The sequence below is a fragment of the Thalassophryne amazonica genome, chromosome 13 (genome assembly GCF_902500255.1).
Source record: "Thalassophryne amazonica chromosome 13, fThaAma1.1, whole genome shotgun sequence".
Taxonomy (NCBI): domain Eukaryota; kingdom Metazoa; phylum Chordata; class Actinopteri; order Batrachoidiformes; family Batrachoididae; genus Thalassophryne; species Thalassophryne amazonica.
Window position 1 is genome coordinate 3,882,610 of NC_047115.1, and position 24,902 is coordinate 3,907,511.

The following is a 24,902-nucleotide window of genomic DNA, read 5'->3' on the forward strand; positions in this document are numbered from 1 at the left end:
GGTCTGTTGCCGAACACACACACACACACTCTTAATTCTGTGATGTTATTGATGGCTTTAAGCAAAGACTATTAAGACACTGGTAATGAGCAAAGCAAGAAATGTCCAAATATTTATGGACCTGAGCATATCAAAGGAAACACAATCGCAAGCATCTGCGAACTCACAGCTGCGGCTGGTGGGAAGTCGGTTGTGTCTGTGAAGTTGTGGACTTTCATCTTGTTTGGTTCATGTGCCAAAGAACAAAACCCGTCGATAACCAGGTTCGATGTCGTCCCACAGAACCCCAGAGACTGGACCAGGACCGTGATCCGCAACATTGCCGCTGCCGGCAAGTTCTCCAGTGACCGGACCATCTCTGAATACGCCACTCACATCTGGGGCGTCGAACCTTCTGGCGTGAAGATCCCACCGCCCAATGAACCGCTGTTTGAGGCCCGAGACTGAGAGTTGTGATGCTTGGTTAAAAAAAAAGAAGACAAAAAACAGCTGTTTTTTCTTACAGTACTTTGTATCTCCATGGTAACATAATGTTCATTAGTTACAACCTAAGATCCCAGAACCTGAATTTGTGTGTAACTGAATAAAGGATTGAAAAGTAAAGTGCTGCACTCGACCTCGCTAATTACAGTTAGCTAAAGGTGCTTCCATCGCTCTGTGACAGCGGTTGCTTGTCTGTGTTAGATGAAATATCTGTCAGTCATCTTCCAAGGGGCGTGTCCACAAAATGTAACCCGGAGCCCGAATCTGAGGGTTTCCTTGTACGAAAGTCCTCCTCCCTGCAGTTATGAATGTCACAGATGACTCACGTAATCAGAGCGGTGTGTGTTTGTGTGTGTGACAGACGCCAGTAGGAGGCGCTGTGCAAGTGGTAATCAATAGGCTTCAGAACCCAGATTTTTCAACATTTAGTCTTCACAAAATCAATCACAAATATTGATCCCAATACACTAAGTGAAAAATGTGTCACGTTAGTAACGTCATGTGAAATTTTTATTTGTTACCGTTGAGGATTTGATGTCAGACTGAATCAGTTTGTAACGGTTGACATTTTAGCGCCCCCTTCAGTATATTCAGACTCAAACGATCCAAAGTAAAATGACACGCGCAGCTACTCAAAACAAATATTTAATTAATAATTCAAGTTTTAACAGGAGACATCTTAAAAACAAACCAAAACCAGAGTGAAACATTTGAAGTGGAAATAAGCAAAACAGTGTAGGAGGTGTCGCAACCACACGAGCTCCAGCAACAGAACCAACAACCGCCCCACAAAACACGTGGTCAGGGTGACGGCCGGACCAGTGCTGATCAGACGAATGCAGAAAAATAAGGAATGATGTGACAAAAAAAATTCCTTCGGAAAAACATGGAGTCATCAGCTGGAGTGGGCGGATCCCAGGAAGTCACTGCAACAAAGAGACAAGCATCAGCGCCACCTACAGGTGACCACAGCCCATAAAATGAAGTGGACATGCTGATGAGCCGCACGGTGGTTTGTTTTTAGTTACAGATTTGGGGAAAATATTTCTAAAGCTAAGAATTTCAAGAATTCTTTTTTTTCTGAATTTAGAGAAAAGACGAGTCATTGATTTGACATCAGCAGGACGAGCTGGAATCACTACACGACTCGTTTGGAGAATAAATATTATTTCTGCTGATATTTTGTTGCCAGATTGTGTAACAGTATTTCAAGTCCACGTGAAGTGGTTCTGGTACCTGAGGATGTTTGGCAGCTCTGGGCTCCTGTAGATGAATTTGTGTTTGTAGCACAGTGACGATGGAAATGGAACAAACTGGACCTTGTGACCTCTGAGGCTCTTCGACTGCGCGGCCACTTTGTACAACTGCAAGACAAAAAATGAAAGCTGTCAGATGCTCAGGCCACCACGACAGAACGGTACAAATACGTCTATAGTGGAGTTCTGGATGACTTCATGAAGACCAATCAATCACAAATACTTTGCTGATCAATATATGCTGTAGATCACACACCTCAGCTTCTTGGTTGCTGAGATATACAAAAAAGGGAATAAAAAGTCTTTTTCAGATCATGTTTTCCTTGACCTTTGACTAAAGTACTCAAAATGTTATCACCAACAGATACCCAAGTAATGTTCCCACCGGGTGTGAAGGAGATCCGTCTGTCCGTCTTAGAGTTCTCTCACACACACAGAGGATCTGATCTGTGTTTAGGTTTGCTGTACCTTCTTGCCCAGGTGGAACGGCACCACACCGTCGTCCTCAGCGTGCAGGATCAGCAGTGGACACGAGATGTGATTCACACTGATGACATAAAGACCAAACAAATGTTTTTACTCAAAGCTGTCCCCAAGTTCACACACAGATCCTGGGAGGAAAGTCCACATGTCCACCACTTAAGCGCCTTTCACACCGGGCCCACTTCAAGTTGTCGTGCGGCGTCATGATGATGCCACGTGGAAGCAACCCAGTGCCGAGACAATGTAGCTCAACGTCACAACAGCGCGTAGGGTGCAAAGGACAACGAATCTGACACCAAAAATTAAACATTTAATTGTTGTCGAGCACAGGATTCTGTGCACAAAAATTAAGTGGTTTCAACTCAAGTCAGAGCAACAGGACGGTACTCAACGTGACTGGAAGCCACACCTGCACAATACGACGTTACCCGACACCAATTTGATTCCTGCTGTGTTCCATTGTTCCTAAAGTACAAATCATGCAGGATTGTTTTTATACTGTGTACACAATGCAGTAAAAACTACACGCTCAAAAAAGAGCACAGAAAAAAAAACTGCTGCTGCAGCTCCTCGCTCTTAAATTCTCTCACAACTGTGTTTAAATAAAGTCCACAAAAGTCCTGCTCACAGACTGACTGCCAGAGACAGGACATGTCCACATCCAGTAAAAAATCCAGACATCTCCAGTCTAATCACAGATGAGTCGTTTGTGTGCGCACACGTTAACAATTAAAAGAAAAAATAAACGAGCTGGCTGCAGTTCCTCACTCTCCCCTCAAACTCTCTCATCACTGTGTTAAAGTCCATAAAAGTCCTGCTCACAGACTGCTCAGAGACAGGACATGTCCACATCAGGTATAACTCCAGACATTTACACACAGATGGTCCATCTGCTTGCGGTCAAAGGAAGAAAGATAAACTATAAAAGAACTCAGACCTGCAGCTCAGCACAAGAACAAATATAAAGTAAAAGAGAACTCAGTGCACAGTTTGTCTGCAGACAGACTGTGCACTCTGAGTTCTCTGTGCAGAGAACCTGCAGGCTGCATCCTCACCTCCTCTCTGCCCCCTGCTGCGCGCACCTGAGACATATTTCTGCATCGTCATTGCCACATGAAGCAAATCGAAGCAGCTCTGGTGTGAAAGGGGCTTTAGTTCTTCGTTTGCAAAGTTGATTGAGGTGGAGCTGGAAAAAGGGTGTGGTAACTTTTGTTTTGTTGGTTTGGGGTCACAAAACGTAGGTGGAGCAAAGTCAATTAACAGGCACTTTTTAAGTGTGGGTGGGATCTGAGATTATTATTTCTAAAGATTAAATGTTTGTATTTATGATTATGAACCAGGTCAGACTGGTCCAGGTCACCACACAGGAACCAGTTCTGTTCCTGAGCTCAGGTTCCTCTGAACTGTTTAAAAAAAAAAAATGACATACATCTTCACTCACTTATCCGGGATCGGGTCATGGGGGCAACAGCTCCAGCAGCAGCTTCCCTTTCCCGGGCCACACTGACAACCAGGACGGAACCTGCATTGTTCCTCTTCAATCTGACGTTCGACTATCGGCTGAACCCTCCTTTCCAGCACTCTGGAGTAGAGTTTACCCAGGTGGCTGAGTAGTGTGATGCCCCTGTAGTTGGCACACACTCTCTGGTGCCCTTTTTTAAATTGGGGACCACCACTCCAGTTTGCCTTAGGCACTGTCCCAGACCTCAACGCAATGTTGGAGAGACATCTCATCCAAGACAATCCCTCCACACCCAGAGCCTTCAGCATTTCTGGACAGATCTCATCAACCCTCGGGGCCTTGCCACTGTGGAGTTGTTTGACTACCTCAGTGACTTCCACCAGGGAAACTGATGAAAATCCTCCATCAACTTCCAGCTCTGCCCCTACTATAGAGGGTGCTTTGGTCTGATGCAGAAGTTCTTCAAAGTGTTCCTTCTAGTGGCGGATTATATACTCAGTTGATGTCAACAGAGTCCCATCCTTACTGTAGACAGCTTGGATGGTTCCCCGTTTTCCCCTCCTGAGGTGCCTCACGGCCCGACAGAAGCAACTTGGTAAGTCCTTCTCCCTGGTTGCTCCGAACTCCTCCCACACCCGCTGCTTTGCCTCCCTCACAGCGGAGGCTGCTGCCCTTCAGGCCTGTCAGTACCTTGTAACTGCCTCTGGAGTCCTCTGAGGTAACAAATCCCAGAAGGCTCCTTCAGTCAGACGGCATCCCTGACCATCAGTGTTCGAGCGTTGCCACCCCTTGAGGCACCTAAGACCTTCAGTCCACAGCTCCCCGCTGCAGCTTCAGCAGAGGAAGCTTTGTACATTGTCCATTCTGTATCAATGCCCCCAACCTCCATAGGGATTCTAGAAAAGCTCTGCTGAAGGTGTGAGTTGAAGATCTGTCGGACAGTCCCCGTTCACCCGCACTATCCGTTTGGGCTTACCAGGTCTGTCCAAAGTCCTCCCCCACCTCTGATCCAGATGGTGATCAGTTGACAGCTCTGCCCCTCTTTTCACCCGAGTGTCCAGAACACGCGGCCTCAGATCAGATGATACGATCATTGATCTTCGGCCTCGGGTGCTCTGGTACCATGTACACTTATGAGGAGCCTTATGTTCAAACAAACGGTGTTCATTAGGGACAGTTTGTGACTAGCACAGGAGTCCAATAACACAAATCAATTTAAAAAAACATGTTTTAAAACATTTTTTTTTGAAACATGGATTTTGACAATTCAGAGGTTAGAGGACACAGGGGCGGGGCTAAAGGGTGCTTACTTGTCATCACTGGTAAAGTGGATGTTATTGGCTGTGATGGAGTCCAAGAAGAACCAATCAAATCCAGGCATGTATCTATACACCTGTAACACACACACACAGTAAGTGCACACAGTAAACACACACCTGACCTGTGTGAGTGGTTACCATGGTTACCGTGGAGAAGGGGTGACTCTTGGCCTCCTCTCTGATGTTCGTAAATGGAGATTCTAAGATCAGAGCATCAGGTGGACTTCCTGAAACAACAGAACCACATTGAAGCTGTGGCCACTAGGGGGCACAGTGTTCCTCTCTAATTTGGAGTGGAATCGGTGTGACGTTGAGCCGTTTTCACAAATACATGGCTTCTTGTCAACCATATGTGTTTGGGTTTATTTTAAAAATGCATACTGGGCACACGTTTTATCAGGTGAGTTTTTCCACTGGAGGCTTTTTGGTGACACCTGCTGTTGTTGTTGGTGTCCTATAATAAACTTTTTTTTCTGATAAATTTAGCATTTTAAGTTTAAAAATGTTTTTTTTTTTTTGGAATAATCCACCTGTGGGCAGCACAGTGGTTGGTAAGGTTAAAGGTTACAGGCTCTCTTCCTGCCCTGTCCTTTCTGTGTGGACTTTACTCCTCCACTTCCAAAGACAAGCAGGTTCAGTGAACCATTTGTCTGTACGTGCCCCAACCCTGACCCCACCTTGCCCCAGTGACCCAACCCTGACCCCACCTTGCCCCAGTGACCCAACCCTGACCCCACCTTGCCCCAGTGACCTGACCCTGACCCCACCTTGCCCCAGTGACCCAACCCTGGCCCTGTCTCTCACCCAGTGACTGTTATAAGTTCAAGCATCCCCACTGAAACTGTTAACTGAAATAAACTGGTTTAGAAGTTGTAAAAAAAAAAAAAATAATCAGAGCCAAATCACAACAAAGCTGCCTCAAGGTGCTTCATACAAGTAAGGTCTAACCTTACTAACCCCCAGAGCAACAGTGGTAAAAAAGAAACTCCTTCTGAGGAAGAAACCTCAAGCAGACCAGATTCAAAAGGGGGGGACCCTCTGGTAAAGTTGAGGCCGTGGCACACTCTGTTTAATAATATAATGAATTAAAAGAGTAAAAAGTGTAAAACAAAACCATGCCAGTATTCTAACCATATGAAAGGGAAAATAAGTGCGTCTTACGTCTGGACTTGAAAGTCTCCACAAAATCTGACTGTTTTACTGACACAGTAACCCCCCCACTGCTTTTTTGTTTTTATTATTCAACTGCAGTGGTTCAGCTAATCTGATAACCAATAATTACTGAAGCCAATGTTTTTGTTATCAGATTAGCTTTTCAGATAAGTTTTAAAACCATCATCAGACCAATTATCTTCCGATAAATTTAGTTGTGATAACTTTCAGTCCGATAACTTGTAAAGTGAGCAAAGTTTAACAGTCAAAAATGTTTGTAAACCCTAAAATCAAACATAATCCCTGTCGTGTGTAGATCAGAGGTTTATGGCAGACTGGCTGTCGCTTGTTGATAACACCATCATTAAGCGCAAGACGTGATTGGCCGGTTGACACAGGGAGCGTTGTGGGTAGTGTAGTTCAGCTTCACTTTGGACGTTACACTGTTACCGTCTGCTCGACACAAAAACAAAATGGACTAATTTTAACAGTTTATTTTATTTCTTTGTGGCACAGGATAATTTAATCGCCAAGATTCACAGCTTCAAGGACTTCTCTTTACCATTTACACACATTTTTGTATCATCAGGACGCTTTATGTGGAATATTTTCTTCAGAATTTAATGAATCCCACTGAAACTAACAGGTAAGAATTTATATTTACTTCGTGTCAGGATTCAAAGTATGTGGAAAAAAGCAGCAGCTTTTAGTTTGTAAATGACGGTGTATCTAATACTGAGATAAACTGTGACTTCTAATACTGTGTTTTACTGCTTTTGAAAGATGAGGACAGTGGGGTTTTATTTTTTATTCATTCATTTTTCGTGTGTTCTTTTTGTGTTTGTGATCCTTGAATTTACCCAGAAGCCCCTGCGGCGCTTAAAGTGAAACTGGTTTATCAGAAGCCGACAGTGTAATCTGATGTGACCGCATCAGAATAAAAGTTATCTTTCATAAAGATAAAATTTTAGCAGTTTATCGGTTTAGCGTCATAAGATAACTGAAAAGTTATCTGATTAATGGTTATCGATGCTAACTTTTTGGTTAGCTTCCATAACTTAATGGTTATTGATGCTAATTTTTTGGTGTGCCCACCACTGATCAATTGTACCAAAAACAAATGAACAAAAAAATTCAGTCAGGATTTTCACCAGTTTTGATGTTGAATACATTTTCTTCAGATGTCTTGTTTTCCACTAAGTGGGAAAAATTAAACTTCAGATCAGAGTTCTTCAGGTTTCGACACAGAATGTTTCATTTCACACAATTCCATGCTAACATGTCATCATGGTTCTCAGTCATGTGACCTGGATCTGGGCGGGTCATCACCCTGCTCAGAGTGTTGCTCTCATTGGACCGACATCTCTGCTATTTTAGCATTGTGAAATATCTCGCACCCACAGGTTGATCTCGCCGGACTACTTTCTCCACCCTGCTCAGCTCTCGGAGCGACAACACACCGAATGTGTCTCTTTGTCCCAGATTGATCTCTTTCAGTGCAGCTTCTTGTTCTGACTTTAACTGCGCAGTCTGTGCATTGGCAAGCACACCTGCAGATGGATCAGAGACTTTCTCACCAACCGTCTGCAGTCAGTCAGGATGGGGTCCCACCACTCCTCAGTGCTGACAGTGAGCACTGGGGCCCCTCAGGGCTGTGTGCTTAGCCCCATGCTTTACACTTTGTACACCCATGACTGTGCACCAACCCACAGCAGCAACATCTTTGTCAAATTTGCAGATGACACTACTGTGGTCGGGCTGATTCATAACAATGATGAGACGGCCTACAGAGAGGAGGTCCTGAACCTCACTACTTGGTGCTCCCTCAATAACCTGGCACTTAACTCCTCAAAGACAAATGAGTTGGTGTTGATTTTAGGCAGAAGAGGGAGCCCCCCTTCTCATTCAGGGAGACACCGTAGAGAGGGTCAGTGACTTCAAGTTCCTGAGAACATACACTTCTCAGGACCTGACATGGGGCACCAACACCAATGCCCTTGTAAAAAGGGCATAGCAGCGTCTGTACTTCTTAAGGTCACTGAGGAAGGTCAACCTGTCCCAGGAACTGCTGCTGTCCTTCTATAGGTGTTCTGTCGAGAGCGTCCTCACCAACAACATCTTGGTGTGGTACAGGAGCTGCTCTCAGGCTAACAAGAAGGCTCTGGAGAGAGTCAGGAAGTCAGCACAGAACATCATAGGAGCTCAGCTGTCCTCTCTGTCAGACATCTATAACACCAGATGTCTGCGCAGGGCCAGAAGCATCAGCTTGGATGGTTCACACCCCGGGCACAGCCTGTTCTCACTGCTGCCCTCAGGAAAGAGGTACCGGTCCATCAAGGCCCACACATCCAGACTCAACAACATGTTCTACCAAAGTGCAATACGGGTATTGAATGCACATTAGCCTTCAGTCTGCACAGTTCATTGGATTTACGAGGTCTGTCAATAAAGTATAGGTCCTTTTTATTTTTTTCAAAAACTATATGGATTTCATTCATATGTTTTTACGTCAGACATGCTTGAACCCTCGTGCGCATGCGTGAGTTTTTCCACGCCTGTCGGTGACGTCATTCGCCTGTGAGCACTCCTTGTGGGAGGAGTCGTCCAGCCCCTCGTCGGAATTCCTTTGTCTGAGAAGTTGCTGAGAGACTGGCGCTTTGTTTGATCAAAATTTTTTCTAAACCTGTGAGACACATCGAAGTGGACACGGTTCGAAAAATTAAGCTGGTTTTCGGTGAAAATTTTAACGGCTGATGAGAGATTTTGAGGTGATTCTGTCGCTTTAAGGACTTTTCACGGTGCGAGACGTCGCGCAGCGCTCTCAGGCGCCATCGTCAGCCTGTTTCAAGCTGAAAACCTCCACATTTCAGGCTCTATTGATCCAGGACGTCATGAGAGAACAGAGAAGTTTCAGAAGAAGTCAGTTTCAGCATTTTATCCGGATATTCCACTGTTAAAGGAGATTTTTTTAATGAAAGACGTGCGGACGGATTGCAGCGTCGGCTTGCAGCCGCCGCGATGCTCCGCCACAGGAAAAACACCTCTGTTGGAAGCCTTAAGGACAAGTTGGAACATGTCCAGCTGTTAAACAATTTCTCATATACTCACTCCACTGAAAGCCATCAAAAGCCGCCTGGATTTTACAAATGGTTATCAACACGGAGGTGTTTTTCCTGTGCCGCCACACCGCGCCGGCTGCGTCCCGACGCGCGACCCGTCCGCACGTCTTTCATTAAAAAAATCTTGCTTAATTTTTCGAACCGTGTCCACTTCGATGTGTCTCACAGGTTTAGAAAAATTTTTGATCAAACAACGCGCCAGTCTCTCAGCAACTTCTCAGACAAAGGAATTCCGACGAGGGGCTGGACGACTCCTCCCACAAGGCGTGCTCACAGGCGATTGATGTCACCGACAGGCGTGGAAAAACTCACGCATGCGCACGAGGGTTCAAGCATGTCTGACGTAAAAACATATGAATGAAATCCATATAGTTTTTGAAAAAAATAAAAAGGACCTATACTTTATTGACAGCCCTCGTGTATATATATATTATATATGAATGCAAAGGTGAATGCAATGAATAGTACAGACTTCTATTTATATACTCCTACTGGCTCCTTTGTAAATACATGTATATATTCTTATTCGTCTTTTTATATTTACTTTTTTTTACACCTTTGCACTACGGGAGTTGTTTTTTAATTTCATTGTACCTTGTGTATAATGACAATAAAAAGCATTCTATTCTATTATTACGGCCACTCTTCAGTTCTCTTTAGAATTTTATTACTGGTAAATTTTAGAATTGATTTAGATGAGATATCCTTATTATCTCACAGGAAAATATCACAATTATCTGGGAACTACTTTTTGCACAGGAATTCATCAAGTGCGTCAGCCGTGGGCGCCGACTAACACAGAATATCCAGAAACTGTGGAAAGGTGTTCGGCCATAACGAGAGCGTCCACTTTTAGCTTGTCATAAGCTAAGCTAGTGAGAGTGTGGAGGGTTATTTCAAAGGGTCATTGGTCTTTTTTTCTTTTAAGGTTCTGGATTTATAATAAGGAAAAATAATTGCCCTAAAATGACCTTATGGACTCTTAAAAGTAATTATTTGGTATAGTTGCTTTGTCTTTGCAAAGTCTTGTGGGAATTGTAGTCAAATAGAGCATTGATGCAGTGATGTCACCGGCTGCTCCTGTGACGAGCAGAAGTGCCCAATCAGAGATGATTGTGTCTGTGGGCGGTACCTCTGTCACACAGCCATCTGACCAGGTTTGTGGCGACTCTGGAAGACAAACGGATTTGTTACTGTGTGTGTTAGAGCAGACTTAACGGTGCGTGTGCGTTAGCGTGTTACCCCGTTCCTAGCGAGTGTCCCCAGATGTAGAGCGATGCTTTTTCCAGCTTTGTTTTCATCCAGTCGTACATGAAAATGGCATCTGAGGTCATAGTGCTCTCTGACGGCATTCCATCGGAATCTCCCCATCCTGATGAGGTGCAAACATCTAGTTAGCTGCACCAACCAATGAAAACATAGCAGACAAGTAAATCAACCAATGAGGCAGTGCATCTCACCTCTGTAATCAAACGTGACCACATGGTACCCTAAGGAACTGAGAACCTGCAGAACAACAGGCACAACTGCTCAGAAGTATGGCCCCTGCTGACCAGCACCAGGAACTACAACATTTTCATGCAAAGTGAAGGTCAAACCCTCTGCATTCAGCACCAGGACAGGGTTAAGTGTCTTGCTCAAGGGCACTTTGGCACACTAATCAGGGTTTGAACCACTGACCCGTCAATGTACCAACACTGTATATAAAAACATTTTTCTACTGCCCCCTATTGGCTGGTATTAACACCACCTACAAGTTTATCAGGAGCAAATGAGTGTAATAAACTAATACAGAGAGGCTGAGTGATGGCTGACAGCCAGGGGGCGCTGTGTGGCTGATGGACAATGTGAGGTTGGTTTACCTTGTAGAGCTGAACTCTGTGGTCTCCTCCTCTGTTTAGAAATGCAGGTCAGAGGTCAAACACAACAGCAGCATGATGTGCACAGAAAAGGTCAAAGGTCATAAAGGACGCTAAGGGAATGAGGTGTGCAGGTGTCACCTGGTTCCTGCGTTGCCATGGAGATAGAGAATAGCAGGGCTGCCAGAGCGCAGTGCGGCGTCGTACCACTCACTTCCTTTCCCCTGAGCCTCCCGCCACATTCCCGCTGGAACTGTGTGCCTGCACAAACCAGCTGTCAATCATCTCAACAAACCGGAAATGATCAAGAATGGTGGAGCGCGCCGTTAAAGTGACACAGCTTGAAGCTCCTTTGGTTTCTGTTTCAGTGGAGACAGTTTGAATCAGACATTTTGTTTTTTCTGGTCAACTTCATCTCACCTGTTCATTTCTGAAAGTGTTTCTCACTTTGTCATGTTTCTGTTCCTACTCAACACCTCTGTGTCTGTCTGTCTGTCTGTGTGCGTGCGTGTCTCTGTCTGTCTGCGTGCGTGCGTGCGTGTATCTGTCTGTCTGTCTGTCTGTCTGCGTGCATCTGTCTGTCTGTCTGTCTGTGTGCGTGCGTGCATCTGTCTGTCTGTCTGTCTGTGTGCGTGCGTGCATCTGTCTGTCTGTCTGTCTGTGTGCGTGCGTGCATCTGTCTGTCTGTCTGTCTGTGTGCGTGCGTGCATCTGTCTGTCTGTCTGTCTGTGTGCGTGCGTGCATCTGTCTGTCTGTCTGTCTGCGTGCGTGCGTGCATCTGTCTGTCTGTCTGTCTGCGTGCGTGCGTGCATCTGTCTGTCTGTCTGTCTGTGTGCGTGCGTGCATCTGTCTGTCTGTCTGTCTGCGTGCGTGCGTGCATCTGTCTGTCTGTCTGTCTGCGTGCGTGCGTGTATCTGTCTCTGTCTGCGTGCGTCTCTGTCTGTCTGTCTGTCTGCGTGCGTGCGTGCATCTGTCTGTCTGTCTGCGTGCGTGCGTGCATCTGTCTGTCTGTCTGTCTGCGTGCGTGCGTGCATCTGTCTGTCTGTCTGTCTGTCTGCGTGCGTCTCTGTCTGTCTGCGTGCGTGCGTCTGTCTGTGTGCGTGCGTGCGTCTGTCTGTGTGCGTGCGTCTGTCTGTCTCTGTCTGTCTGTCTGTGTGCGTGCGTCTGTCTGTCTCTGTCTGTCTGTCTGCGTGCGTGCGTCTGTCTGTCTGCGTGCGTGCGTCTCTGTCTGTCTGCGTGCGTGCGTCTCTGTCTGTCTGCGTGCGTGCGTCTCTGTCTGTCTGCGTGCGTGCGTGCCTGCCTGTCTGCGTGCGTGCGTGCCTGCCTGTCTGTGTGCGTGCGTGCCTGCCTGTCTGTGTGCGTGCGTGCCTGTCTGTGTGCGTGCGTGCCTGCCTGCGTGCGTGCGTGCCTGCCTGTGTGCGTGCGTGCCTGCCTGTCTGTGTGCGTGCGTGCCTGCCTGTGTGCGCGTGCGTGCCTGTGTGCGTGCGTGCCTGCCTGCCTGTCTGTCTGTGTGCGTGCGTGCCTGCCTGTGTGCGCGTGCGTGCCTGTGTGCGTGCGTGCCTGCCTGTGTGCGTGCGTGCCTGCCTGCCTGTCTGTGTGCGTGCGTGCCTGCCTGTGTGCGCGTGCGTGCGTGCGTGTCTGTGTGTGTGTTACCAGACTCCAATCTTGAATCCAGTTTCGGGCTCCAGGTAGAAGTTGTGTGTGTGGTTCAGGCCCTGATCCAAGGGTCGCTTCAGGTCAATGAAGTACGGGACTTTCACTAATTTAGAGACAGAAGTCAAAGGTCACACATCATCAGCAATAGTCTCCTGTTACATCATTTGTCAATAATCCATGGTGTCGCCACCTCCTGGATGAGTGGTGGCACTTTAGCTGATCTGACCTTTGACCCCTGCTGAGGGTCATCATGCTGATGGAGTTGAGGGTTCATGACCTCAAGTCAACAAACTGATCAACTGTTTGATCTGAATACAGAGAACACAACTGAGTTTAAAAATAAACAAATAAATAAATGGGGGGGGTCAACTGCTTTATGTAGTTTTTAAAAAGTACAAATACAAATAAAAAACAAATAAGTAATGGTGCAGTAAAAGAGGGGAAAAACCCAACATGAAATACTACAAAAAAAAAAAAATCTAGATGTTTTGAAGCCCCGGTCACACGGCACTAACGAAGGACACCGAAGCCCAAAGGAAACAATAAATCTGGACTCACGTTGACTTTCAGAGACATCATTTAGCCGTCGTCCAGCTTCGTTCCTGCAGCTGGCACCTCGTCAGAATATTCAAACTGTTGAAAAATGTGAATGAATCCTGACGACAACTTCAATTTGTCCGTATTCCGTTTTGCTTTCTGTCTTGACAGTTTCTCATCATTTGCGTAGTTCCCGTACCGTCAGCGTTCCGTTTGATTGTTGTCCAACTTCGTCCAACCTCCCAAGTCTTGCGCGAATGCTGACGATATGTGAACAGATCAATAACTAACGATCTGACGAGCTGAACATGACTCGTCCATGTGTGGGACGAAAAGCAACATTTTCATATAGAAACAATAGCGGCAAGAACATTTGATCAACTCCTTTAACTATTTGCACACGTTGCAGCCGTCTCTGGTTGGAACGGCTCGGCGCACACGTTGTCAAGACAACCAAATCCCGCCCCTGCCGTTTGCTTTATTTTTCTTTCGCTAGTTTCGGTTTTGTTTCGTTCCTTTTCACGCTCTTGATTCACGGGTTTTTCCGTGAAGGGAAACATGCAGGGTCATTCATTCACCTTTTCCTTCGTTCAGCTAACGCCGTGTTCCAGGGCTTAACATGCTAGCAAGAAAATACGTTCACATCGAGCTAGCTCTATCTATCTCTACCCGGTGAATCACTTAGCATGTGATGAGTGGTTCTGCTCCAAGGCTGGGGGTGGGGCTTCTGATTGCTACATCACTAAGAAAATGTCTGTAGGCGGAGCCAAAGACTGATAAGACTCAAAGCCACATCTTTACTGAAATGTGACTTTTCTAACTTTTTTCTTAAAAATACTTTACTAGAGACTTGACCCTGGCGGGGTCACAGAAATCACATGGTCCCCGTGACCTCGCTGTCAAGATCACAATTTGGTGTCGCTGCAAAAACGTATTAAACATCATTAATGTCATAATTAGTACAAGTTTGTTTTTAAACAAGTCCAACATTCATGAAGAATTTCAGTTCATGAAAATTAAATCTAAATTCCCAGTTAGCCTGTTAGCAAGCTATCTGTGCACAGTCCCTGGACATTAGCATATGTGCTAGCTATGCTACATGCTGAAATTATATTTGTGGAGGAATGTGACCAGAGGTCAACGGTCAGACTGATGTTTGCAAGGAATGTTTTGAGCCTTGCTGAAAGGCACCTCAGTAATTTTCCTACTTGATCAGGTTATTGAACCCACAACACCGTCTGACATGTTCTGATGACTGTGACTTTTAAAGCTGATTTTTTTATGAACTGAGCCCCTTCCATGCTGGCTCAGCTCCTGGTCCCGGGTGCAGAGACGGACCAGGATAAGGAAGCATGGGATGAGCTGCTTCGTCCGCTGCCACTGCGACCCAGAGAAGCAGCAAAAAAAATAACTGAATTAATCATTTATTTAAATGGTAAATGGACTGCATTTATATAGCGCTTTTCCATCTGCATCAGATGCTCAAAGCACTTTACAATAATGCCTCACATTCACCCTGATGTCAGGGTGCTGCCATACAAGGCGCTCACTACACACCGGGAACAACTAGGGGATTAGTGATTTTCTAGTCAGGACCGAGGATCCTCTGGTCTCAAGCCCAACGCTTTAACCACTAGACCATCAACTCCCCTTTTTTGTTATATATATATGTCCTTTTGGTTTTATGCTGGATAACCTTAAAAAGGGGCGGAGCCAGAATGCTTATCAGGGGCTCCTCCTCCTTTGTGGGGCGTGTCCTCTAAGGAGTGCCTCTGTAGTTCTCACAGACTGACCGAAGTTGAGGAAGACGAGTTTGGCCTGGATGGACGGACACAGTTTGACGATGAAGGGGACGGAGACGTAGACGAGCAGCAGCCACAGCGCCGTCCTTCTCAGCTTCCGGGCCACACCCCACCTGTACACAGGAAACAGGAGCAGAAACATGTGTGACTTAACACGACCGACCTTAACCAGGTCACACAGGTCAGAGGGCACAGAGGTTACGTGTGAACTCTTTGGTCCAGAACTCATATCAGTCCGTGCAGCCAATATGAAAACTTCCTGCGAGCAATGAGGAGTTAATGCCACCCTTCTGGAGGACATGGCTAAAAACGGGCGACCTGTCAATCAACCAACCCTGTCAGGTCTTATAATATCTGATTTTTCTGACTCCAGTTTCTTGTGGTTTATTTTAGGATTGGGTTTTTTTGTTTGTTTTAATATCTGATTTTTCTGACTCCAGTTTCTTGTGGTTTATTTTAGGATTGGGTTTTTTTGTTTGTTTTAATATCTGATTTTTCTGACTCCAGTTTCTTGTGGTTTATTTTAGGATTGTTTTTTTGTTTGTTTTAATATCTGATTTTTCTGACTCCAGTTTCTTGTGGTTTATTTTAGGATTTTTTTGTTTTTTTGTTTGTTTTAATATCTGATTTTTCTGACTCCAGTTTCTTGTGGTTTATTTTAGGATTTTTTTGTTTTTTTGTTTGTTTTAATATCTGATTTTTCTGACTCCAGTTTCTTGTGGTTTATTTTAGGATTTTTTTGTTTTTTTTGTTTTAATATCTGATTTTTCTGACTCCAGTTTCTTGTGGTTTATTTTAGGATTTTTTTGTTTTTTTTGTTTTAATATCTGATTTTTCTGACTCCAGTTTCTTGTGGTTTATTTTAGGATTTTTTGTTTTTTTTGTTTTAATATCTGATTTTTCTGACTCCAGTTTCTTGTGGTTTATTTTAGGATTTTTTTGTTTTTTTTGTTTTAATATCTGATTTTTCTGACTCCAGTTTCTTGTGGTTTATTTTAGGATTTTTTTGTTTTTTTGTTTGTTTTAATATCTGATTTTTCTGACTCCAGTTTCTTGTGGTTTATTTTAGGATTTTTTTGTTTTTTTGTTTGTTTTAATATCTGATTTTTCTGACTCCAGTTTCTTGTGGTTTATTTTAGGATTTTTTTGTTTTTTTGTTTGTTTTAATATCTGATTTTTCTGACTCCAGTTTCTTGTGGTTTATTTTAGGATTTTTTTGTTTTTTTTGTTTTAATATCTGATTTTTCTGACTCCAGTTTCTTGTGGTTTATTTTAGGATTTTTTTGTTTTTTTTGTTTTAATATCTGATTTTTCTGACTCCAGTTTCTTGTGGTTTATTTAGGATTTTTTGTTTTTTTTGTTTTAATATCTGATTTTTCTGACTCCAGTTTCTTGTGGTTTATTTTAGGATTTTTTTGTTTTTTTTGTTTTAATATCTGATTTTTCTGACTCCAGTTTCTTGTGGTTTATTTTAGGATTTTTTTGTTTTTTTTGTTTTAATATCTGATTTTTCTGACTCCAGTTTCTTGTGGTTTATTTTAGGATTTTTTTTTTGTTTGTTTGTTTTAATATCTGATTTTTCTGACTCCAGTTTCTTGTGGTTTATTTTAGGATTTTTTTTGTTTGTTTGTTTTAATATCTGATTTTTCTGACTCCAGTTTCTTGTGGTTTATTTTAGGATTTTTTTTTTTGTTTTGTTTTAATATCTGATTTTTCTGACTCCAGTTTCTTGTGGTTTATTTTAGGATTTTTTTTTTTTTTTTTTTAATATCTGATTTTTCTGACTCCAGTTTCTTGTGGTTTATTTTAGGATTTTGTTTTGTTTTTTAATATCTGATTTTTCTGACTCCAGTTTCTTGTGGTTTATTTTAGGATTTTGTTTTGTTTTTTAATATCTGATTTTTCTGACTCCAGTTTCTTGTGGTTTATTTTAGGATTTTGTTTTGTTTTTTAATATCTGATTTTTCTGACTCCAGTTTCTTGTGGTTTATTTTAGGATTTGTTTTGTTTAATATCTGATTTTTCTGACTCCAGTTTCTTGTGGTTTATTTTAGGATTTTTTTTTGTTTAATATCTGATTTTTCTGACTCCAGTTTCTTGTGGTTTATTTTAGATTTTTGTTTTAATATCTGATTTTTCTGACTCCAGTTTCTTCTGGCTTATTTTAGGATTTTTTTTTTTTTTTTTTTTTTTTTTTTTTAATCTGAATTTTCTGACTCCAGTTTCTTCTGGTTTATTTTAGGATTTTTGTTTTAATATCTGATTTTTCTGACTCCAGTTTCTTGTGGTTTATTTTAGATTTTTTTTAAAATCTGAATTTTCTGACTCCAGTTCCTTCTGGTTTATTTTAGGATTTTTTTTTTTATATCTGAATTTTCTGACTCCGTTCATCTCGACCTCTGCAAGAAACAGTTTATCAATCAAACAGCTAATCCATCAATCACTTATAAAAATGATGATTTGTTGTCATTTGTTTAATTGAGAAAAAAAAAAGAAAAAAAAAAGCTGGTTTCCACAGTGACCTACCGCCTAAGGTTAAAGGTCATAGTTCAAGCGGTATCAGTTTTGTGGAATGTGGACCCGTGGCTACCTGATCCCAGGTCACATGATCCAAACTCATCCTGAATTATTGATCACTGTCTGCAGCAAAGACAAACACCGCAGCCCGGCTCCATCGGACCTGGTCTTTGGACCAGAACACTGCAAGAACAAAGTCAAAGGTTCTCGAACATCCTGGAAGCAAACACTTTAAACCCCCTGGATGTCCTGTTTAGTCTGAGGTAAAACCCACCTGGCCCCGGGTCCAGACTCAGTTCACAGAACCACAGCTGTGATCCCCTCCGGTCAGTGTAAGAACATCAAACAGAAATGGTATGCCAGCGTGGGACACGTGGGACCTATGAGCCACACGCTGGCATTACGTCAAGAATATTATGCATGGCCCAAACTTTTTTGACATATTACGCCGTTTATCAGCGTGCTTCAATGTGCTCTTAACTTATACAAAACTTACCCATAACTTATTAGATGCATGCCGGCATTTTTTATCAAATAAGAAAAAAAAAACAAAAGAAGGCATTAAATCAAGATTTGTGTTTTAACGTCAGTGTTTTGTGGTGAAATCAAGCACAAGTTGTTTTTAGGTTTCAGGAAAGCAGTTAACAGAATATATTTCAAAATGAAACTGCGTCATGCCAAACAGCAGGAATTATAATAAACTTAAAAAGACTAAAAATCAAGAAAAAAATTGAAATAAAGGTCAGTTAAAAGGAACACAGAAATCTGAGTTCACCAGGACGCAGTCAGAAACATCAGACAGGAAATCAGAAAGAATCTTAAAAACAAAACCAAAAAAAAAAAAAAAAAAAAAAAGTCTGGGTTAAAGGTCGTGACGTAACCATGCTGGTATTACTGACTTCTTATTAAATAAACCAGACAGTCAAGATGGTTTAAAGCCATTTAGAATACCAGTTTTGAACCGGTTTAAAACAGAGGAAACAGTAACATTAAAGAAGCTGAAAAGGTAATTGAATTAATATTTGACTTTAACAATAACCCCCCCGGTGGCGTCATCTGCTTAAGGAGGCGACTGATGGAAAACAACCTGATGGTTTCACTCGGACAGGCTGATAAACAAGTGAAACCTGTCCAACCAGCTGATGTGGTTCAGACGTTAAAGTCTGATTTGTAATACAGGTCAGAGGGTGCCACGCCCACAGCAGAGGGTGCCACGCCCACATCATCACCTTCACAGCTGTGATTCTGCTACTTCACTGCCTGAGAGACATCTGAGCTTCCTGGGAGTGTTCCAGTAGTTTGGCCAGCCCAGATTATTCAGTCCAAACCTTTCTGATCACAGATCCATGGGAGTTTCTCTCTGGATGGACACAGAGAACCAGGCCTGGACTGTCTCATAGGTCAGCACAGACTGTTAGAGTGCAACGACCACGACCATAAGAACTTAATGACCAAAAGGTTCACATCCAACATCTACAAATCACAAAGTTAAAGCTCTGTCAGGCTGTGTTTAGTAAACATTGTTCTTTTAAGGTGCGTTTACACATAACCAAGACGCGTTACCAATGTCATTTTTCTGTCATTTCTGACACATTCCTGACATGTTTAACGTGTCTTAACACATCTGACTAGGTTTCTTAATAGTGCGTGTTGGTGTGTGATATTCTTGATATTCGTGGAGCATGTTTTTGTCTGTCAAAAAACCTTCCACGAATGTCACACACCACCCTCATTTCATCTCACGTTGTGGAGGTCGCAACTGAGTGTATTGATCCGTCTTGAGTATTGATCCTTAATAGTGGTTCCTGTGATGGTTCTTGGAGCCAAAACTGTCCCGCATTATTACGAAGTGACACAGAAACTGTCAAGTTTTGACACGACTTGTAACGCGGCGTCACATTTCACTGCGCGCCACGACGAATCAGTGTTCCGGTTCTGGTGTTTCAACAGTGTTCCGGTTCTGGTATTTTAACACTGTTCCGGCTCTGTTGATTTAACGGTATTTTAACAGTGTTCCGGTTCTGGTATTTTAACAGTGTTCCGGTTCTGGTGTTTCAACAGTGTTCCGGTTCTGGTATTTCAACAGTGTTCCGGTTCTGGTATTTCAATAGTGTTCCAGCTCTGTTGATATAACGGTATTTTAACAGTGTTCCGGTTCTGGTGTTTCAACAGTGTTCCGGTTCTGCTATTTTAACAGTGTTCCGGCTCTGTTGATATAACGGTATTTTAACAGTGTTCCGGTTCTGGTATTTAAACAGTGTTCCGGCTCTGTTGATTTAACGGTATTTTAACAGTGTTCCGGTTCTGGTGTTTCAACAGTGTTCCGGTTCTGGTGTTTCAACAGTGTTCCGGTTCTGGTGTTTCAACAGTGTTCCGGGTCTGGTATTTTAACAGTGTTCCGGTTCTGGTGTTTCAACAGTGTTCCGGTTCTGGTATTTTAACAGTGTTCCGGTTCTGGTGTTTCAACAGTGTTCCGGTTCTGGTGTTTCAACAGTGTTCCGGCTCTGTTGATATAACGGTATTTTAACAGTGTTCCGGTTCTGGTATTTTAACAGTGTTCCGGCTCTGTTGATATAACGGTATTTTAACAGTGTTCCGGTTCTGGTGTTTCAACAGTGTTCCGGCTCTGTTGATTTAACAGTATTTTAACAGTGTTCCGGTTATGGTGTTTCAACAGTGTTCCGGCTCTGGTATTTTAACAGTGTTCCGGCTCTGGTGTTTTAACAGTGTTCCGGTTCTGGTGTTTCAACAGTGTTCCGGTTCTGCTATTTTAACAGTGTTCCGGCTCTGTTGATATAACGGTATTTTAACAGTGTTCCGGTTCTGGTATTTAAACAGTGTTCCGGCTCTGTTGATTTAACGGTATTTTAACAGTGTTCCGGTTCTGGTGTTTCAACAGTGTTCCAGTTCTGGTGTTTCAACAGTGTTCCGGGTCTGGTATTTTAACAGTGTTCCGGTTCTGGTGTTTCAACAGTGTTCCGGTTCTGGTATTTTAACAGTGTTCCGGTTCTGGTGTTTCAACAGTGTTCCGGTTCTGGTGTTTCAACAGTGTTCCGGTTATGGTGTTTCAACAGTGTTCCGGTTCTGGTATTTTAACAGTGTTCCGGTTCTGGTGTTTCAACAGTGTTCCGGTTATGGTATTTTAACAGTGTTCCGGTTATGGTGTTTCAACAGTGTTCCGGTTCTGGTATTTTAACAGTGTTCCGGCTCTGGTGTTTTAACAGTGTTCCGGTTCTGGTGTTTCAACAGTGTTCCGGTTCTGCTATTTTAACAGTGTTCCGGCTCTGTTGATATAACGGTATTTTAACAGTGTTCCGGTTCTGGTATTTAAACAGTGTTCCGGCTCTGTTGATTTAACGGTATTTTAACAGTGTTCCGGTTCTGGTGTTTCAACAGTGTTCCGGTTCTGGTGTTTCAACAGTGTTCCGGGTCTGGTATTTTAACAGTGTTCCGGTTCTGGTGTTTCAACAGTGTTCCGGTTCTGGTATTTTAACAGTGTTCCGGTTCTGGTGATATAACGGTATTTTAACAGTGTTCCGGTTCTGGTATTTTAACAGTGTTCCGGCTCTGTTGATATAACGGTATTTTAACAGTGTTCCGGCTCTGTTGATTTAACGGTATTTTAACAGTGTTCCGGCTCTGTTGATTTAACGGTATTTTAACAGTGTTCCGGCTCTGTTGATTTAACGGTATTTTAACAGTGTTCCGGTTCTGGTGTTTCAACAGTGTTCCGGCTCTGTTGATTTAACGGTATTTCAACAGTGTTCCGGCTCTGTTGATTTAACGGTATTTTAACAGTGTTCCGGTTCTGGTGTTTCAACAGTGTTCCGGTTCTGGTGTTTCAACAGTGTTCCGGTTCTGGTGTTTCAACAGTGTTCCGGCTCTGTTGATTTAACGGTATTTTAACAGGGTTCCGGCTCTGGTGTTTCAACAGTGTTCCGGCTCTGTTGATTTAACGGTATTTTAACAGTGTTCCGGCTCTGGTATTTCAACAGTGTTCCGGCTCTGTTGATTTAACGGTATTTTAACAGTGTTCCGGTTCTGGTGTTTCAACAGTGTTCCGGTTCTGTTGATTTAACGGTGTTTTAACAGTGTTCCGGTTCTGGTGTTTCAACAGTGTTCCGGTTCTGCTATTTTAACAGTGTTCCGGCTCTGTTGATATAACGGTATTTTAACAGTGTTCCGGTTCTGGTATTTAAACAGTGTTCCGGCTCTGTTGATTTAACGGTATTTTAACAGTGTTCCGGTTCTGGTGTTTCAACAGTGTTCCGGTTCTGGTGTTTCAACAGTGTTCCGGCTCTGGTATTTTAACAGTGTTCCGGTTCTGGTGTTTCAACAGTGTTCCGGTTCTGGTATTTTAACAGTGTTCCGGTTCTGGTGTTTCAACAGTGTTCCGGTTCTGGTGTTTCAACAGTGTTCCGGCTCTGTTGATATAACGGTATTTTAACAGTGTTCCGGTTCTGGTATTTTAACAGTGTTCCGGCTCTGTTGATATAACGGTATTTTAACAGTGTTCCGGTTCTGGTGTTTCAACAGTGTTCCGGCTCTGTTGATTTAACAGTATTTTAACAGTGTTCCAGTTCTGGAGTTTCAACAGTGTTCCGGTTATGGTATTTCAACAGTGTTCCGGCTCTGTTGATTTAACGGTATTTTAACAGTGTTCCGGTTCTGGTGTTTCAACAGTGTTCCGGTTCTGGTGTTTCAACAGTGTTCCGGCTCTGTTGATTTAACGGTATTTTAACAGGGTTCCGGCTCTGGTGTTTCAACAGTGTTCCGGCTCTGTTGATTTAACGGTATTTTAACAGTGTTCCGGTTCTGGTGTTTCAACAGTGTTCCGGTTCTGGTGTTTCAACAGTGTTCCGGCTCTGTTGATTTAACGGTATTTTAACAGTGTTCCGGCTCTGGTATTTCAACAGTGTTCCGGCTCTGTTGATTTAACGGTATTTTAACAGTGTTCCGGTTCTGGTGTTTCAACAGTGTTCCGGTTCTGTTGATTTAACGGTGTTTTAACAGTGTTCCGGTTCTGGTGTTTTAACAGTGTTCCGGTTCTGGTATTTCAACAGTGTTCCGGCTCTGTTGATTTAACGGTATTTCAACAGTGTTCCGGCTCTGTTGATTTAACGGTATTTCAACAGTGTTCCGGTTCTGTTGATTTAACGGTGTTTTAACAGTGTTCCGGTTCTGGTGTTTTAACAGTGTTCCAGTTCTGGTGTTTTAACAGTGTTCCGGTTCTGGTATTTTTACAGGGTTCCGGTTCTGGTATTTCAACAGTATTCAGGCTCTGTTGATTTAACGGTATTTTAACAGTGTTCCGGTTCTGGTGTTTCAACAGGGTTCCGGTTCTGGTATTTTAACAGTGTTCCGGTTCTGGCGTTTCAACAGTGTTCCAGTTCTGGTGTTTTAACAGTGTTCCGGTTCTGGTATTTTTACAGGGTTCCGGTTCTGGTATTTCAACAGTGTTCCGGCTCTGTTGATTTAATGGTGTTTTAACAGTGTTCCGGTTCTGGTGTTTTAACAGTGTTCCAGTTCTGGTGTTTTTACAGGGTTCCGGTTCTGGTATTTCAACAGTGTTCAGGCTCTGTTGATTTAACGGTATTTTAACAGTGTTCCGGTTCTGGCGTTTCAACAGTGTTCCGGTTCTGGTATTTTAACAGTGTTCCGGCTCTGTTGATTTAACGGTATTTTAACAGTGTTCCGGTTCTGGTGTTTCAACAGTGTTCCGGTTCTGGTATTTTAACAGTGTTCCGGTTCTGGTGTTTCAACAGTGTTCCAGCTCTGTTGATTTAACGGTATTTTAACAGTGTTCCAGTTCTGGCGTTTCAACAGGGTTCCGGTTCTGGTATTTTAACAGTGTTCCGGTTCTGGTATTTCAACAGTGTTCAGGCTCTGTTGATTTAACGGTATTTTAACAGTGTTCCGGTTCTGGCGTTTCAACAGGGTTCCGGTTCTGGTATTTTAACAGTGTTCCGGCTCTGTTGATTTAACGGTATTTTAACAGTGTTCCGGTTCTGGCGTTTCAACAGTGTTCCGGTTCTGGTATTTTAACAGTGTTCCGGCTCTGTTGATTTAACGGTATTTTAACAGTGTTCCGGTTCTGGTGTTTCAACAGTGTTCCGGTTCTGGTATTTTAACAGTGTTCCGGTTCTGGTATTTCAACAGTGTTCAGGCTCTGTTGATTTAACGGTATTTTAACAGTGTTCCAGTTCTGGCGTTTCAACAGGGTTCCGGTTCTGGTATTTTAACAGTGTTCCGGTTCTGGTATTTCAACAGTGTTCAGGCTCTGTTGATTTAACGGTATTTTAACAGTGTTCCGGTTCTGGCGTTTCAACAGGGTTCCGGTTCTGGTATTTTAACAGTGTTCCGGCTCTGTTGATTTAACGGTATTTTAACAGTGTTCCGGCTCTGTTGATTTAACGGTATTTTAACAGTGTTCCGGTTCTGGTGTTTCAACAGTGTTCCGGTTCTGGTGTTTCAACAGTGTTCCGGTTCTGGTGTTTCAACAGTGTTCCAGCTCTGTTGATTTAACGGTATTTTAACAGTGTTACGGTGTTCGGGCGCTCCGGATCTTACCTCCGGTACACTTTGCCCATGCTCCGCTCCTCTCCCGGGCCGTGGCGGCTGCCTGACGCCGGCTCCCCTGCTCTCCTCGCGGGCTGCTGCTGCTGCTTCAGGTCCGCGTCGCTGTCATGCTCCACAGGCGCAGAGCTGTTCCGCTTTCTCATCCCTGGAAACACGGTATGAAACGGTCAGTCGCTGGGGAGCTGTCAGCGGCGAGGAGGCCGTGACTTCAGCGGTTGTCGGAGGCTGTGAGCCGTTGAGGACACTGCTGACTCCCCGCTGAGCTCCGATATCCGCAGAGAGCAGCTGATCAGCGGCTAAGCTGCCTCAGCCAATCACAGCACAAACACAGCCCCACGTGACGCCCACAGTGACGCCTTTGCGGCCCACAGAGACGGTCGGAGCGCCGAGATATCACAAACTGACTGAAGGCAAAAACAAATCAATAAATCCACAAACTCAAATATTACAATTACAGATTTACATATGAAAAAAGAAACCAACTTCAGGTAATGTTGGAAAGAAACTGTTAAAATATTTCATAAAGTTTTCTGGAAATGAAGATTAGTTCTGATCATCGATTTCTATATAACCCACTAGATAGCGGATGCAGCCTGTGAGCTGTGGCTCATCCTGCTCAACGTGCCGCTTTCGTTGGAGCGACATCTCTGCTATTTTGGCATTGTGGTATAGCTGGAA

The 24,902-nt window shown here is 43.5% G+C and overlaps 2 protein-coding genes across 2 annotated transcripts in view; one reads left to right on the top strand and one right to left on the bottom strand.

Moving 5' to 3' along the window:
* Positions 1-1,337, top strand: part of pygb (phosphorylase, glycogen; brain) — a 74,643-nt gene extending 73,306 nt beyond the window's left edge. Inside the window, exon 20 of the mRNA XM_034185726.1 lies at positions 283-1,337. Coding sequence (XP_034041617.1) covers positions 283-447 — 165 coding nt within the window. The 3' untranslated portion in view covers positions 448-1,337. The remainder of the gene's footprint in view (positions 1-282) is intronic.
* On the bottom strand, positions 1,113-24,519 carry abhd12 (abhydrolase domain containing 12, lysophospholipase). The gene is made up of 13 exons (XM_034185727.1): positions 24,216-24,519; positions 15,120-15,241; positions 12,787-12,892; positions 11,275-11,394; positions 11,137-11,167; positions 10,735-10,780; positions 10,517-10,646; positions 10,407-10,444; positions 5,151-5,230; positions 4,995-5,077; positions 2,208-2,286; positions 1,720-1,847; positions 1,113-1,409 (listed from the first exon to the last, which is right to left on the bottom strand). The coding sequence occupies exons 1-13, from the start codon at positions 24,365-24,367 to the stop codon at positions 1,379-1,381; spliced, it is 1,146 nt and encodes a 381-aa protein (XP_034041618.1). The 5' UTR covers positions 24,368-24,519; the 3' UTR covers positions 1,113-1,378.
* Between the last annotated feature and the right edge of the window lie 383 nt (positions 24,520-24,902).